At 38.3% G+C, this 16,053-nt stretch overlaps 1 protein-coding gene across 1 annotated transcript; it reads left to right on the top strand.

The window, feature by feature from the left end:
• Positions 1 to 4,975: 4,975 nt before the first annotated feature.
• On the top strand, positions 4,976 to 15,969 carry LOC113297785 (nuclear pore complex protein NUP155-like). Its single transcript, XM_026546360.1, has 13 exons — positions 4,976 to 5,465; positions 5,577 to 5,746; positions 6,463 to 6,589; positions 7,320 to 7,582; positions 7,666 to 9,283; positions 9,365 to 9,577; positions 9,746 to 9,993; positions 10,076 to 10,469; positions 10,979 to 11,181; positions 11,299 to 11,656; positions 13,603 to 13,821; positions 14,435 to 14,763; positions 15,394 to 15,969. Exons 1-13 carry the CDS (start codon positions 5,307 to 5,309, stop codon positions 15,503 to 15,505), a joined length of 4,413 nt encoding a protein of 1,470 aa, XP_026402145.1. The 5' UTR covers positions 4,976 to 5,306; the 3' UTR covers positions 15,506 to 15,969.
• Positions 15,970 to 16,053: the final 84 nt, after the last annotated feature.

Genomic DNA, 16,053 nt, shown 5'->3' with positions numbered 1-16,053 from the left:
TTTGTCGAGGAATCACAAACAGTGAGACGAAGATGTTTGTGACTTCTTTATCTTGCCTATCGGAGAACTCTCACGATCTCAAGCCAATCAAAGATATTACTCGTACGATAGAATATGCAAGATCAGATCACACAACTACGATAAAAGCAGTATTGGTCTGGCTTCACAATCCCAATGAAGTTTTTAAGTCGTTAACCTGGTTTTAGAGAAGAAAACCAAAGGTTAAAGGAGAATCGACTCTAGCGAGCACACTAGTATCACATAAACGTGTGGGGATTAGTTTTGCATAATGCTAGATGTCTCCTATATATAGCCTTCAAATCATGGTTTTGCCTTAGTTACAAAGCAATCCATATTAACTGTTAGATGAAAACCTGATTTAGATTCAAGCTAATATTTTTCAACCGTTAGATCGAAAACTTAGCTTGTCACACACACTTGGGTAGACGTTTACTGGGTTTGTGAAAACCATGCCCAAACGTGTACGTGTATGTTGGTTCAACATAGAAACCCAAAAGGTTAACCATATGAGCAATTCATATTAACCTAGTTCTTCTTCACCATAACTAGTTCAATTGACTCAAATTAATTAGTCAGAGAGTTGTTAAATTGCTATGATATCTTATGTAACTACACAAGACACAATTGAAACAAAGATGATTCGATTCGATGAATCGACTCATGAACTTTATAGCCACGGTTTGCATAAAGCATTCCTTAGTAATTTAAGTTTCATGTTCAGAGCACATCTTTAGATCATAACCACTTAAGCTCACAAACAAGTTCGCGGACTTAAGGAAACCTGCAGAGTTTTCCAAACTCAGCAGAAAATCTAGGCACAGAGACTAGGTTCGCGGACTGAGTTCGTGGACTAAACATGCAAACGAGTTTTTGGAAAATCCCAGCAGAAATTCTCGGTAGGAGAACTTCCGTCAGTTCGCGGATTGGGTTCGCGAACTTGGCAAAGCCAATTCCTCCGATTTCTCTCAATCAACAAAGTTCGAAAACTTCGGATTAAGGAATACATGGTTATGTAATCTAAACTCTCATTCCAATCATTCAGACGTTCTTAGAGGACGTTATATAGCCGTTATTCACAGACCGTTTCACGTCAGAGCAATTCTCAAAGTAATTGAAACTTTTCATGACTTTCGTCACTAGGTGAAGATAAACTTGATCAAAGCGAAACGCTTTACCAACACATGATTTCGAGAAAAAAATAAGTAGTGAATACTCAGCTCGAAATATCAAATGTGTATGATCCAGTCTATATAGCATACGACTTTTCGTCTCATAAGAAGTAGGAGATAGAATATATAGACTTTTGAGTGATAGATAAGTTCAAGTCTCCACATACCTTTTTGTTGATGAAGTTTCACGGTTCCTTGAGTAGATCTTCGTCGTTGTATGATGAATCGACATGAAGTCCTTGAGCTCAACTACACTTTTCTATCCTAGTCCGAGACTTAGCTATAATAGACTAGAAATCAAGACTCATAGCTTTGATCACTAACATTGACAAACATGCTTGATATAGCAACGCATGCGAGGTCGACCGAGCTATGCTCTAACAATATACTATGACAGATTTGGAAGTCCAAAAACGATTACAACTTTAAGAACCTCAATCCCAATCCTTCGTCAGTAAACATCAATGCAATTAGATTGTCTCAAGAATATGAGAATCATGACGATTGGGAAGAAGTAATATATGATAGTGTCAATAAGGAGAGGGTAGCAACAAAGGTCGGAATACTCCACCACCAGGTTACTACAAGATTAATGTAGATGGGGCTTTCATAGATTTAACGTATGATAGTGCTTGGTCGGATGTATCTAGAGATGAATATGGTCAATACCGAGGGTGTACAAATTGCTTCGGATGTTCATATTTTCCTACGGAAGCTGAGGTAGAGAGCTTTCAACTAGGTCTACAATTGGCAAACGATATGGGCTATAAGAAAGTTATTGTGGAAGGTGATTCTTTAACTGTAGTACATCTGATCAAAGGCGACATCAATGATTTCCCTTGGAAGATTCGAGGACTGCTATTTGATATCCAAAACCAGTTACATACTTTCGAAGATGTAAAGGTCATTTTCAGTAATCCTGACACAAATGAAGCTGCTCACGACTTAACAAAGTTTTCTTTGTCTAATAATATATCCGATGCTTGGACTACATATGTCCCCCCTTGTATTACCAGTGCTTTGCACTCAGACTCTCCATGAAATTAATATAATCTATTTTTATCCCTTCAAAAAAGAATATTAGTAACCTCAAGTGGAAGGATGGTGTACTCGTTGTAGTCATTACTTCGTGACATTCTTCAGGTCTTCGGAGTAATACTTGTACGTCTCAACATTCCTAGACTTTCTAGTCCAACCTAAACGAAGTTGACTCTAGTATTTAATCAATCGACTTTAGATGAGTTTTGATACTAAAATATGACAACCAAACTTGACATACCAACGCTTGGTGGGTTCAAAATCTATGCTCTAACAATCTCCCCCTTTGTCAATTTTAGTGACAAAACTCTAATACATATGGAGATAAACGAAGTACTAAATAACTCATTCTTCATACGCTTGATTCCAAGTTTCAACATCACAATAACCCGCATATATTCAAATTAAATGCCGTTATTGACATTTGGATAACAAAAGCTTTTATCCCCCCCTCCCCTAAAGGCAAGCTAGGTAAATATTCAACCCGAACATCTTTGTTATTCCCCTTTTATAGTATGAAATACTACAAACCATGATGATATATTTCTCCCCATTAGTCTATGCTTTACTGTTTCGTTAGATATAACGTTTAAGCACAAATGTCCTTTCTTAGTGATTAAAAATCACTTGTTTACTCCATATATTTCTCCCCCTTTTTGTCACAAAAATGACAAAGGTACGAGCAGACAAAGGGACAAACCGAAAGGGTCTTACAAATCCATAAGACTTGTACAATCTATAAGAGTTAAGATCGAAGGTTTCACATACCATTTTAGATAACCAAGGATACAACAAAAGTAATCTAGCCTTAGTATGTTATCAAGGAAACAATTGTCCGAAGCAATTTTCCCTTTAATCCGAAAAACCGACTAAGATAACTTAATTCTTTTGTCGAACCGATTGTGTATGTAATCGCTTATTTCGATAAGATACAAATAAAGATCAGAATTAACTCTATTTCTCTTATCAGGTTCTAATTATTCCACAAAATAACTTAAACCTTTCCCTTTAGACAAGACAAACACTAGGTTTGTTAACTAGTTTTTCTTGTCAAGGAATTCGATTAAACTTGAATAACAAAATCCTTTATTTGATAAGTCTAACTAAGATCAGAATTAACTTAGTTTCTCTTATCCAGAATCAAATGGACTAAACAAATGATCCCGTACTTTTGTTAAGCCAAAGACAATAGGAAAAAAACCAAATAAATTGACTTGCTATAGTTTTTCTTAACCGAAAGAAATCAAAATAAATATAACCAATGTAACCACCGCAATTACACCGAATTTCGTTAAGCAAAAACACTTGATACCAAATCAAAAGTCGTCACTTAGGTTGAAGCAACTCTTAGGCTGTAAAGGACGTCAGCAAAGGGAATCAATTACGTAGACCCTTGCGAGGTTCAAGAGATGTGAAGAGCACGACTACAACTGAATTACTTGGAGGGTGAATTCAATGTCAACTACATTTCAGTTCGAAGTCTGATAATAGGCTAGTGTTTATAACGACTTAGTATAGTTTGGTGTTCAAATCTAGACGAGATCCTCAGGTTTTTCTGCAAACGCAATTTTCCCCGTTAACAAAACTTATGGTGTCTTGTGTTTTTCTTTTTCCGCATTATATTGTTTTATCTTTATAATATGATTAACACAAATAGTACGTAATCAAATCTTAGTTGATAAGTCTATACTAATTATGATTTATTAGGAGACTTGTTCTTCTACAATTCGTATCTTGAAAGATAAATAACAAGTTTCATACTTGGCAGAATTCAGATCCACTTTATTTGGATACGATATCGATACCACATTATCCAAATACTTGAAAGCATGTTTCTTTACACTCTATTCACCACAACTATATAATGAATGTTAAACTGCAAGTCTGAAAGGAAAAGCAAGATAAAAATTACATATTAGATATTAAATGATAATACTAAATTAATTTGACTTCATTAGTTTAATCGTTTTTTTTAGTTAGGAATGACCTCATGGGAGAAAAACCTGGAACTTCAATAAAGAAGTGAAAATAGTAAAATATGTCCAGTAACTTAAAATCGATGGGATGGTGCAATCGGAAAATCACAAAAAACTAAAAAAAAAAAAAGTTAAAGAAAAATCAGACGTTAACCATTTATTATAGGCAATATAGTAAATTTTGGATTGTTGTCAGCGACGAGTCCTTAAGGAAGGAACCTTTAGGTGATGTCCCCAAGTATCTCCCAAGTTAATGTGTAGTGATTTTCTCAGACTAAGTCCTATGGTCTTCTAATCTAGCATCTAGAATGGAAGCTAAAATAACCTCCTAAATCTTATGACAATTATAATCTAGCATCTAGATGCGCTGAATGGAACAATGAAAAGTAGAATTAGGTTGCGGTGAATGGAACAACGCAACCATCTCAGCCGTCGAATCAAAAAATAAAACAATCTGCGGTGAACCAAACAACGAAAAGTTGTTTTTCTCTGCACTGAACCATTCAGCGAAATTACCTCGCTACTAGTTGGAATGCGAGATATATCTGGAAAGAGAAATGGTGTTAAAAAATAGACAATGCTTTTTGTGTAATCTACAACGTTTTTTGTCTAATGTGGAACCAAATCCAACCTATAGGACTTAGTCTGAACGAAAACAAACAACCAAGCTCCGCCCATGCGTAAACGGGGGTGATTTCTAATATTTTCCCGTGATAAAGATTCCTCCTCGGCCCTTTACCGGGCAGCGGAGCTGAAATAAAATTGGCCTTCTTTTGGAAGTTGGAACCAATTAAATGTGAACCAGCTTTTTCGCGAAATCTAAGTTCTTGCCAGCATCTATACTGATGCCCTAGAAAAATCTTAATTTCCCATTTTCTTTTTGAAAGCGTCGAACAGACGCGCCAAGACTAAAATAAACCCTCCAAAACCCCTGATTCTCAATTCATTCTCTCTCTCGATTATCTATACCTTAACTTAGTTTTACTTGGTTCATTATCGGATTTAGGGTTTTCATGCCCTAAAATCCAAACTCCTCACCGTATTCATTTTTCTACAGTATTGAACATATTCTAGGATTTTCTGTTAAATCTCATCAGAAAATATGTCTTGGGAAGATGAAATTGTTGATAAAGATGTGAAGAATGCTGGTTTAGTCATTAGTGATCGTATCAATCGTGATGTTGCAGCGCAACTTGATCTTGAAGAAGCCCTAGAAGCTTCTAGATATGATACTCATCCTTATACATCTCAACCCAAAGAGGTAATTAAACTTTCTCACTTTCTTTTTAACTAGCTTTAGTTAGTTTTTTTTTTGTTTAATCAATTTATTTGGTAGAATTCGAGAGTTGCTCTTATGACTGTTTTACTGTAGTGGCCTCCTTTTGTCGAGGTCGTGGATACACGGGAGTTGCCGTCCGTGCTTGTCGAAAGATACAATGCTTCTGGTGGAGAGGGAACTGCTTTATGTGGAATATTTCCAGAGATACGCAGAGCATGGGCTACCGTGGATAACTCATTATTCCTTTGGCGGTTCGATAAGTGGTGAGATACTAATTATGAAGCTACCTAAAAGCATTCTTTTGCACTGGTTTATCACACATTTGATACTCGTGCTGTCCTTTAGTTCACAATCACAACCAGAGTCGTATTGTGTTTCAGAAGGTTCCAAGTGTATCCTCACTTTTCCTCTAATCTTTACCTTTTCTGATTCAATTGTATTATTGTTAACATCTAGTCGACTTAGATCAGTCAGTTGAATCAGCAGTTAGATGGTATATTTTGTTTGGGACTAAAGGCTAGCTTGGTGTTGTTGCAATTTATTTCAGTTTTATAGTTTTTGCTATGATTCTATTGTTTGTATAGTGAATTGTAGTTATATAACCTATGACAGATAGAATTTCCTCCCCCAGGCCTAGGATTTAATACGAGTCACAAGACTTTTTATTATTTATTTATTTTTTTATCATTGTTTCATGCTTCGGTAAAGAATTACGAAATTATATAAACCATGAATTCATCATACATCTTCTGTTGAGCGAGTCGGGCATAAACGAGTTACTAACAGTGAGATGATATAAGTCTACAAGATGTTGGACACAGAGTCGCTTTAATTGTTTAGTATTTTTGTTTCCATACAGCTCACGCCACATGAACTGCGTTCGGTTCTTGCGATTCTAATTTAAAGTAAGGAGTAATGATGGCTTCTAGGATATGTATTAATCAACCATGTTATGTTTTTAATGTGCTAAATTTTCTAGGGATGGCGACTGTCCAGAATACAGTGGTGAGGAACAAGCTATTTGTGCCGTCGGCCTAGTCAAGTCAAAGCCAGGAATTTTTATTGAAGCTATCAAATATATCCTAGTCATAGCAACTCCTCTCGAGGTTCTTGTCTCATCTCAATTTACATCTTCTCCTTCTGTTTATCGTGGTAGTTATGTGCAGTTAAATTAGTTATTTTATATGTGCTTACTTGCTCGCACAGACAAATAAACATATCTCGTATCTGAGTTAAACGCAGATGATATTAAATACTTCCCTAAAACCTCCACTTTTTCTTCTCTTCTTTATACCTGTATATTGTTGCGCTAAATAAGGTACACTCTATGACTCAACGTATATGTCTAGTTGGAGTGACCATGCCTTCCTTTTGTTTACCTTTCTTAGTAATTTTGTATTCCATACAAAGAACACTTGTACGGTAAATAATTTCCGGCCATCTACCTTCAATGGGGCTAAATTAGTAGCTAATACCAGAAGGCCAGCACCCTCAAAACTCTTAATTTCTGGATCTCGGAGTATATTATTATTAAAACAAAGTGGGTGTCAAGCATATCATAGTATGTTTTAAATGTTAGTTATCGCAGACTTCAACCATGCACTCCATCTTAGACATTACCTGCAACCCTGCTAGCTCAGATTTTTGAATTTTAAAGGGGTCTCTTGAAAAAGTTTATAAACATGTCATCGAACTATCCACTAAATAAGGCTCTTCGGTATATCTCCACCAGCTACTTCCAAAGCTGTATTTTTTTTTTGTTTTTATCTGGTCTGAACTCATAGCTTGTTATGTCACTTTTCTTAGCTGTCTAAAAATTCCCTTTACTTTGGATAGTTGATTCTGGTTGGAGTATTTTGCGCTGGGGGAGGAGATGGAACGGATCCGTATGCAGAGGTTTCATTACAGCCCTTGCCAGAGTACACAATACCATCTGATGGAGTTACCATGACTTGTATTACATGTACAAAGAAAGGCGATATTTTCTTGGCTGGTCGTGATGGACACGTTTATGAGATGCAATATACAACTGGCGCAGGATGGAATAAGCGTTGTCGTAAGGTTTGCCTTACTGCAGGTTTAGCGAGTCTTGTTTCAAGGTATGCAATATCCTTGAGTTATTTGATGTTACTATTTTACCCGGGCGTGCATTTTCACAGCTTGGATTTGTGTAACTGTGCAGATGGGTTGTACCAAATGTGTTCAAATTTGGAGCGGTTGACCCAATTGTTGAGATGATTGTAGATGATGAGAGGCATGTACTTTATGCACGGACTGAAGGTATGAAACTCCAGGTATTTGATTTGGGAGCGGATGGTGGTGGCCCACTTAAGAAAGTTACAGAAGAAAGAAATTTAATCAGTCAGAAAGATGCTGGATCAAGAAATGCTAACCGGGCATCAAAACCATCCATAGTTTCCTTATCTCCCTTATCTACTGTTGAATCAAAGTGGTTGCACCTTGTTGCTATTTTATCAGATGGTAAAAGAATGTACCTTTCAACCAGTCCATCTGGTGGAAGTAACGGAAATGTTGGACGCCTTGGTGGATTAAGTAGTGGACATCAACGGCCATGCTGTTTAAAGGTTGTAGCAACCAGGCCTCCTCCTCCATTAGGAGCCAATAGGGGGGTTACATCAGGAGCTCTATCTCTTGCTGGTAGATCTCCAACTGAAGAACTTTCTTTGAAGGTAGAAACAGCATATTCTTCTTCTGGAACTTTAATGCTTTCAGATTCCTCCACCTCGGCATCCTCTCTTCTGTTGGTGACTCGAGACCCAAGCACACAATCATCTGGTGGTTTTGGGTTTAGTGGGAGGACCTATGGTGCGCTACGTGAATCTGTTTCATCCCTACCTATTGAGGGACGAATGCTTTCTGTTGCCGATGTCTTACCTTTTCCAGATACAGCAGCTACCGTGCAATCACTGTATTCTGACATGGAATCCTGTGGCTTTGAAGGCTTAGTAGAATCATGTGAAAGAGCGGCAGGAAAGTTATGGGCTAGAGGTGAACTAACAGTTCAGCATATTTTATCACGGAGAAGGGTTGTTGTATTTAGCACTATGGGCATGATGGAAGTTGTTTTCAACAGGCCGGTTGACCTTCTGCATAGGCTATTAGATTCCAGTTCACCAAGATCAGTTTTGGATGGTTTCTTTGAACGTTTTGCAGCTGGAGAAGCTGCAGCAATGTGTTTACTGCTGGCGTCAAAGATAGTACACACTGACTACCCTATAAGCAGATCTGTTTCTGAGAAGGCTGCGGAAGCATTTGAGGATCCAGGATTTGGTAGAATGCCACAAGTTGGAGGTAGTACTTCACTGACCGCTAACGGAGGGTTCGGCATGGAGCAGGTTGTTCAAGAGGCTGAGCCTGTGTTTTCTGGTGCACATGAAGGGCTCTGTTTGTGTTCTTCAAGGTTGCTTTTTCCCATTTGGGAAATTCCTGTTGTAATCCTCCAAAGGGGTTCTGGTTCTTCAGATGCCAAATGTGAAGATGGCGTCATTGTCTGCAGACTTTCTGCTGGGGCAATGCAAGTTCTTGAAAGCAAGATTCGTTCCTTAGAGCAGTTTATAAGATCTAGAAGAAACCAAAAGAGGGGTCTTTATGGTTGTGTCGTTGGTTTGGGTGATGCAACTGGTTCCATTTTATACGGAACAAGTTCAGAAATTGGAGTTAGCGAGAGGGGAGGGAATCTGTTTGGTGGTTATGCACCAAATGTTGACTCAAGTAATGGCTGGATGTCTAGTAAACGGCAGAGACGTCCTTATAGTCCCACAGAACTGGCTGCCATGGAGGTAAATTAGTAATCGTTGCTTGAATTCTGTGGTTGAATGTTCTTCTTTTTGGTTCCTTAATATTTTGTGGTTCTTTTACAGGTGAGGGCAATGGAGTGCATAAGGCAGTTACTTCTTCGATCTGGTGAAGCTCTGTTTCTATTGCAGCTTCTTTCGCAGCATAACTTCACCCGCTTGACTCAGAGTTTTGATGCAAATTTACGACAATCGTTGGTTCAGTTAACTTTTCGCCAGCTAGTTTGTGCTGAAGACGGCGATCAGATAGCTACGAGGCTAATATCTGGGATTATGGAGGTATACTATGGTTAAAATTCTTAATAAAACCTTTGTACGACTTTCACCAGGAATGAGATTGAATTAAGTTTTCTAAGCTATCTCATTGGCACAAAAGCTGAAAACCTGTGTGGTATCCTTTTACCCAGTTTAGTTCCTATCATTAAGTTTGGATATTTTCTTCCTCAGTATTATACAGGTACAGATGGCAGGGGAACCGTGGAGGATATCAGTGGCAGACTGCGTGAGGGTTGCCCTAGCTATTATAAGGAGTCTGACTACAAATTTTATCTAGCAGTCGAATGTCTAGAGAAAGCTGCAGTCACTATTGACTCGGAAGAGAAGGATCATCTTGCAAGAGAAGCTTTCAGTTTCTTAACTAAAATTCCGCAGTCTGCAGACCTAAGCACCGTATGCAAGCGTTTTGAAGATTTAAGGTTTACATCTTTGATACAAATGGTTTCTACACATAATCCATCCTCCATTCTTTACGCCAACACTTTTTATTTTATTCTGCAGACTTTATGAAGCTGTGGTCCGGTTACCACTACAAAAAGCGCAGGCTCTAGACCCTGCAGGTGATGCTTTCAATGAACAGATTGATGCAAACAGAAGACAAAACGCCCTAGCTCAGCGTAAGCAGTGTTACGAGATAATCACTAATGCTTTGCGTTCCCTGAAGGGTGAAACTGCGCATAGGCCTACAGTTGTTCGTTCAGTCCCTGATCCTGCCTCCCACAGTAGATACGTTCGTCAAATTGTTCAGCTTGGTGTGCAGTCCCCTGATAAAGCATTTCACGAGCACTTATATTGCACACTGATTGATCTCGGCCTTGAGAATGAATTACTGGAGTATGGGGGTCCTGATTTGGTTCCTTTCCTGCAGAATGCGGGTCACCAACCAGCACAAGAGGTTTCACCTGCTTTAGCTATCTTGTCCCACAGTCTTAAGTTCTTGTTGCATGCGCCTTTTTTATTTATGGATTTTTTTTTTTTTTTGCCGCTTTGGATAAATTTATACATGTGAGAAGCATAAGCTTTGGTTTCGACATGTGCAATCAAGATGGCCTATCACTCCTACATTTTTCTCCAACAAGTGAAATTTTGTGAGCCGGTTCATTTATTAAGTTTCGACGTGTAGAGTAGAAACCACGCTATAATGAAAAATGAGGAGTGCTGTGTTAGGAGCTAGCTAAGTCACCAGCATTTCTTATGTATGATTTGATAAGAAAAGGACCCATCTGTTTCATAAGCTACCCGAAGTTGATTTTATCAAATTACCTTTGCTTCAGTTTCCATCATCTAGTAAGTTATTATAGTGTTCCCCAATAATTTCCTTGACAAACCTGAATTTCGATCTAATATCTATGTTTTCCCATCCCATCCCATCCCCTCATTTCTATTTTCTTTTCTTGTAAGCAGGCTCATGCTGCTTCTATAGCTGCATCAGCTTCTCCTGGGGGTCATTTGGGGAAAGCTATCCCTTCATCTGGAGTCAAGCACCTTGACCTTCTAGCACGGTACTATGTTTTGAAACGGCAACATGCTCTTGCAGCTCACATATTGTTAAGACTCGCAGAAAGGCATTCCAGTGATGCTGAGGATGTAATTACACTAGACGAGAGGTACTCTATGGAACGCCTTTTGTTATTCCATCAGTCTATGAACCCATAGTTTCTGTTGAATCTTGTAAAGTTCGTTTGCTTGTGATATACTTTAACAAATTGGCTTGCTGGAGCCAGGCGTCAGTACCTCAGTAATGCAGTTCTGCAAGCAAAGAACTCTACCAACAGTGATGGTTTAGTTGGTGGCTCAACTCATGGTATTTTCGATGGTCAGCTAGATATGCTCGAAGGAAAGCTTGCTGTTCTTCGGTTTCAAATGAAAATCAAAGAGGAACTAGAAGCAATAGCGTCAAGGATGGAGGATTCACCTAGTACACCTCACTCTGCTCCGGAAGACCCTTCTTTTCAGAGGAACATGAATACCGATGACAATCTCGTAAACGTTGCACGAGAAAAAGCCAAGGAGATATCGTTGGATTTGAAGAACATCACTCAGTTGTATAATGACTATGCAGTTCCATTTGAGCTTTGGGAGGTACCTCTCTCTCTCTCTCTCTCTCACACACACACACACGCGCGCGCACACATATACACACGACTATGCAGTTCCATCCCGCAATGAACCTGTCCACAAAGCTTAAGTGTGCAATTTTTATGCTTTACAGCTAGCATTCACTTTGCTATGATTGTCCTTGCTCTACAGTTCTCTCGATTAGTGTGCAAAGACAACTAACTGCATCAGATGATAGTATGGCTATTTTCCTTAGATAAGACAAGCAGTTATATGCTGTTTCATGGAAATAGTATAACTAAATCAGTTCTTTTATAGAATTCTTAACGTACGCCCTATTTAGGCACAAACATACTGGTCATTCACTATGCTTCAGTGACCAGTTCCATCCTACAAGGTTTCAGCTATACTTTTGCAAAGATGGAAACCAGTGAACATAATTGATGGTTGAACCTTCACTTTGGTACCAGTTCCAAACCAGGAATCAAACTATCAACGGTGTTGTTGGGTTGCATATCTCGTCTATCACTTCCAAGAGTAGAATAATTAGTAGAAATAGTGAAACAGTGTTCAGAGGGTCCCAGCGCCTTGTGCCTTCATCTGGGTTCCAAATAATCTGTCGTCCTAAACGGACTAAGAGGTCTGCCATATCAATTGTTCCATTTGCATTTAGGCGCCATGAAAATCCAAATTTACAGAACATTTGAGGTATCCACGTTGTTCATTTCTTCTTCCATCACATTCTTCTTACTGCGTACTTTGTCTCGACCTGAAAGATAGAATCATCATCAATATTTCATGATTGTGCCATGTGTACATATCCCGTATTTTGCTTTTAGAATTCCTTTCCACAGCTCAGTTCCAGTTGCTCAAGGACAACTTAGAGTAAAAAGATTTTTAGTTATCCACAAACTTCTCATGAATAATTCTTTTCCATAAGGCTTTTGTTTCCAACTCTAAGTTTGTATCCATCGTTTTTAGAAGTACATGTAATAACCAGTCTTGTTTCGATAATTATGTGAGGCATGTGTTGTGTACCTAATGGAAGCGGGACTGATTAGTATGTTGGAATCAGCATTTTGTCAGTTTAGGTTGTAAGTAAAGGCAAATGATCAACTCCAAGTTAAGATATCCAGGTTGGGCAGTAGTCATTTCCGCTGTCTAGGTCTTATCACCCTTGAATGGAAATGGTGCTTGAATGGTCTAAAGATTCCACAGACCTAGCTGGGGCTAGGAGGCTGAACTGTATACACATTTTGGTTGTATTATTTGCCAAAAGTGTGGAAAAACTTGTAGATACATATTTTCATCAAGTATTATGTTTGTAGAATAAATGTTGCTTAGATAAATTGATGAGATGGAGGAGTAAAAAAAGTAATGACGGTTGTGATGGCTCCACCTAGGATGACAAGAAAGTCCAGGAAGGTGGTTGGTTCATGCATAGATATCCAAGAACAATACCAGTGAGTTTGGAGCACTTCCCTGTAGGTAGAACCCCCTAAATTCTAGCATAACAAGAAAGTCCATGAAGATGGTTGGTTTTGTACATAAATGTCCAAGGATAAAACCAGTGAGTTTGAAACACTTCCACTGAAGGTTGAAGGCCCTAAAACCTAGCATAAAAATCAAGTCCGAACCTAGCATAAAATTCAAGTCCACCAAGATGGTTGGTTTTGTACATAAATATCCACGGAGAATTTGGAACACTTGACTATAGGCTGAAGGCCCTAAAATCTGAATTTGATATGAATCTAGGTAGTTGGAGTTTGTGGATATAAATTTATGTTTTCCGTTGATGGCCTTGCTGATGTTTATTGTCATGTTTTCTTTTTTCACGAATGCATTTATTATTTGCTGATGTTAGCATTATCAATGCATTTATTTTTTCTTCTCTCTTATGGTGGTACGCTCGTTCTTTTGCTGATAGTTCTTTTGACAATTTGCTTGCACCTGCCACTCATTGTTTTCAGATATGCTTGGAAATTTTATACTTTTCCAACTATTCTGGGGATGCGGATAGTAGTGTTGTTCGAGAAACTTGGGCTGGACTTATTGATCAAGCTTTATCGATGGGTGGAGTTGCTGAGGCTTGTTCTGTCTTAAAGCGGGTTGGATCTAATGTGTATCCTGGAGATGGAGCTGGATTACCGCTGGATACACTATGTCTCCACCTCGAAAAAGCTGCATTGGTACTGCTAACAGTCGTTTTACTAAACTAATTTCATCTAATTCAGTTAGCTGTTCTGGTATTAATGATCACTGATATCATGCAGTTTCATATGTTATATATGTAGTTTTTATGAGCCATGGTTGAGGGGTCCACATGGAGATGATCCAGGGCTGGTTTCCAGTATGCCTTCCTGAATTTCGAATACAATATAACTTGATTGATTAAATCATAAACACGATGATATGCCTATACAAGGGTGCTTGTTGGGGATTAAAAGAGCTGGTTTGTGTTGTGATGTTTAACGTAATGACAAGATTATCTCAAGAAAATTAGTCAGGGGTAGATGTCTTGGTGTGGTGGGACACACACTTTTGTTTTGTCTCTTTATGGTATATTCGTTAAGGACTCCACAGGTGCATGGGTGTTTCTAGCTCACATGCAGTAGACATTGCGCTGGTTTTTTTTAATAATTTCAATGTTCAGTTTATTTTGCGTCTGGATTATGTTTTCACATTATATGTTTAACAAGGGAAATAGTTGTCAGGTGACTTACTTCCAAGGCCAGCCAGACCTCCGTTGACATGAAATTATAGAATGCTGTCTGATAATTATCTACTACTTGTCTTTTGCAGGAGAGATCAGTTTCGGGAGCTGAGCCAGTTGGAGATGAAGATATTGCTAGAGCTCTTCTTGCAGCTTGTAGGGGTGCAGCGGAGCCCGTGATGAACACCTATGATCAATTGCTCTCAAATGGAGCTATTCTTCCATCACCAAGACTTAGGTTGCGTCTTCTCAGATCAGTTCTTGTGGTCCTCCGTGAATGGGCAATGTCGGTACTTGCACAGAGGATGGGAACAAGCCCTATTGGGGCTTCCCTTATATTAACTGGAGCATTCTTCAGGGAACAAACGGCTGTTCTAAACCAAGGTGTCCGAGACAAAATTACAAGTGCTGCAAACAGGTCAGTATGTTCTCACTGTACTAATAGGTAGATGGAGATGTTTCTTAAATACAGTATTAGGAAAGAAAAAAACCATCAACATGGCTGAATTTTTTCATCCTCATCATATTTCCTCCACATAGTTACAAATTCAGATATTACCATATTGTAGCATAAATTATGTCATCATGTAACAAAGTAAATATAAATAGAAGTAGACGGTGTTATCGGAAATGTTATACTTACCTTTGGTTTACCCTGTCCCTTGCTTCTCATTCATGCCTAATAACTAGGTTGAAATCAAGTTGTCATCACATCAACACTTTTATTTGTTATCTCGGGGGTCGTAGTTTGAAATTTGAATCACCTGTTCTTGCAGTGAGATTAATTTGTTAGTACATTAGTATGTGTTTTTCTCCTTCGTGAGTTCATGCAGAACAAACATTTTGCTAATGTCCTCATATTAATTCTAGTAGTTGGCAATTACTTTATTAGTTCCATGAAACATGATTGTCACCTTTCTATGTGAGTGCGTTTACTGTTTATCTTATGTTATCTCTCTTCATTATCTTATTAAAGTTAATGAAATCTGTGTTTACAGATTGTTTCATCATCGAGCTTAATTTGCATTGTATAACTATGTGATTACAGATATATGACTGAGGTGCGGCGACTATCTCTTCCGCAAATCCAAACTGAGGGAGTCTACCAAGGTTTTCGGGAACTTGAAGAGTCATTAATGAACCCATTTTCTTTAGATTAGTTTTGAATTTGTTTACCCCATGTGGTACATTGAAATCTTTCCATATAAAAATTACTTCTTTTCGTTCCACACCGGTTGAAAGAAACTAATTTGTTGCTTTGAAGATGATGGGAATGCTAAAAAGATTAAGGGGTACCTTTGTGGCTGCCTTGAGGCTGAGGGGTTTTTGACGAAAAAGGGCCTGGTGTTGTCTGTTTTTCGATGGTGTACAATATCAGCGCTATGTTCTCTTTTACATTTTGGCACATATGTTAGGAAGTTCTTTTTTCTTTTGTTTTTTTCCCCTATAATTTGTACCGAAGTTGTAAGAGGGTTCTAAGAAGAATGAATTTGATCTGGAAAATCAATTATGATGGAAAGAAATCTGGGAGGAAATACAAGTTCAGGAGTAAATTAATGTTTCAAAGTATGACAAGTATGGTGTATTGTGCTGGGTTTAGGGTAATGACAGAGTTGTGAATGTACTTTGGCAGGGTGTTGATTTCAGTTCCAAAAAGATTTCTATTAGTTCAACTTTAAAATCAGATCTACACATAGACGTCTACTTC

This window comes from Papaver somniferum, chromosome 7, assembly GCF_003573695.1.
Source record: "Papaver somniferum cultivar HN1 chromosome 7, ASM357369v1, whole genome shotgun sequence".
In the NCBI taxonomy this organism is placed as follows: Eukaryota; Viridiplantae; Streptophyta; class Magnoliopsida; order Ranunculales; family Papaveraceae; genus Papaver; species Papaver somniferum.
This window is presented reverse-complemented; position numbering and strand designations above follow the sequence as displayed.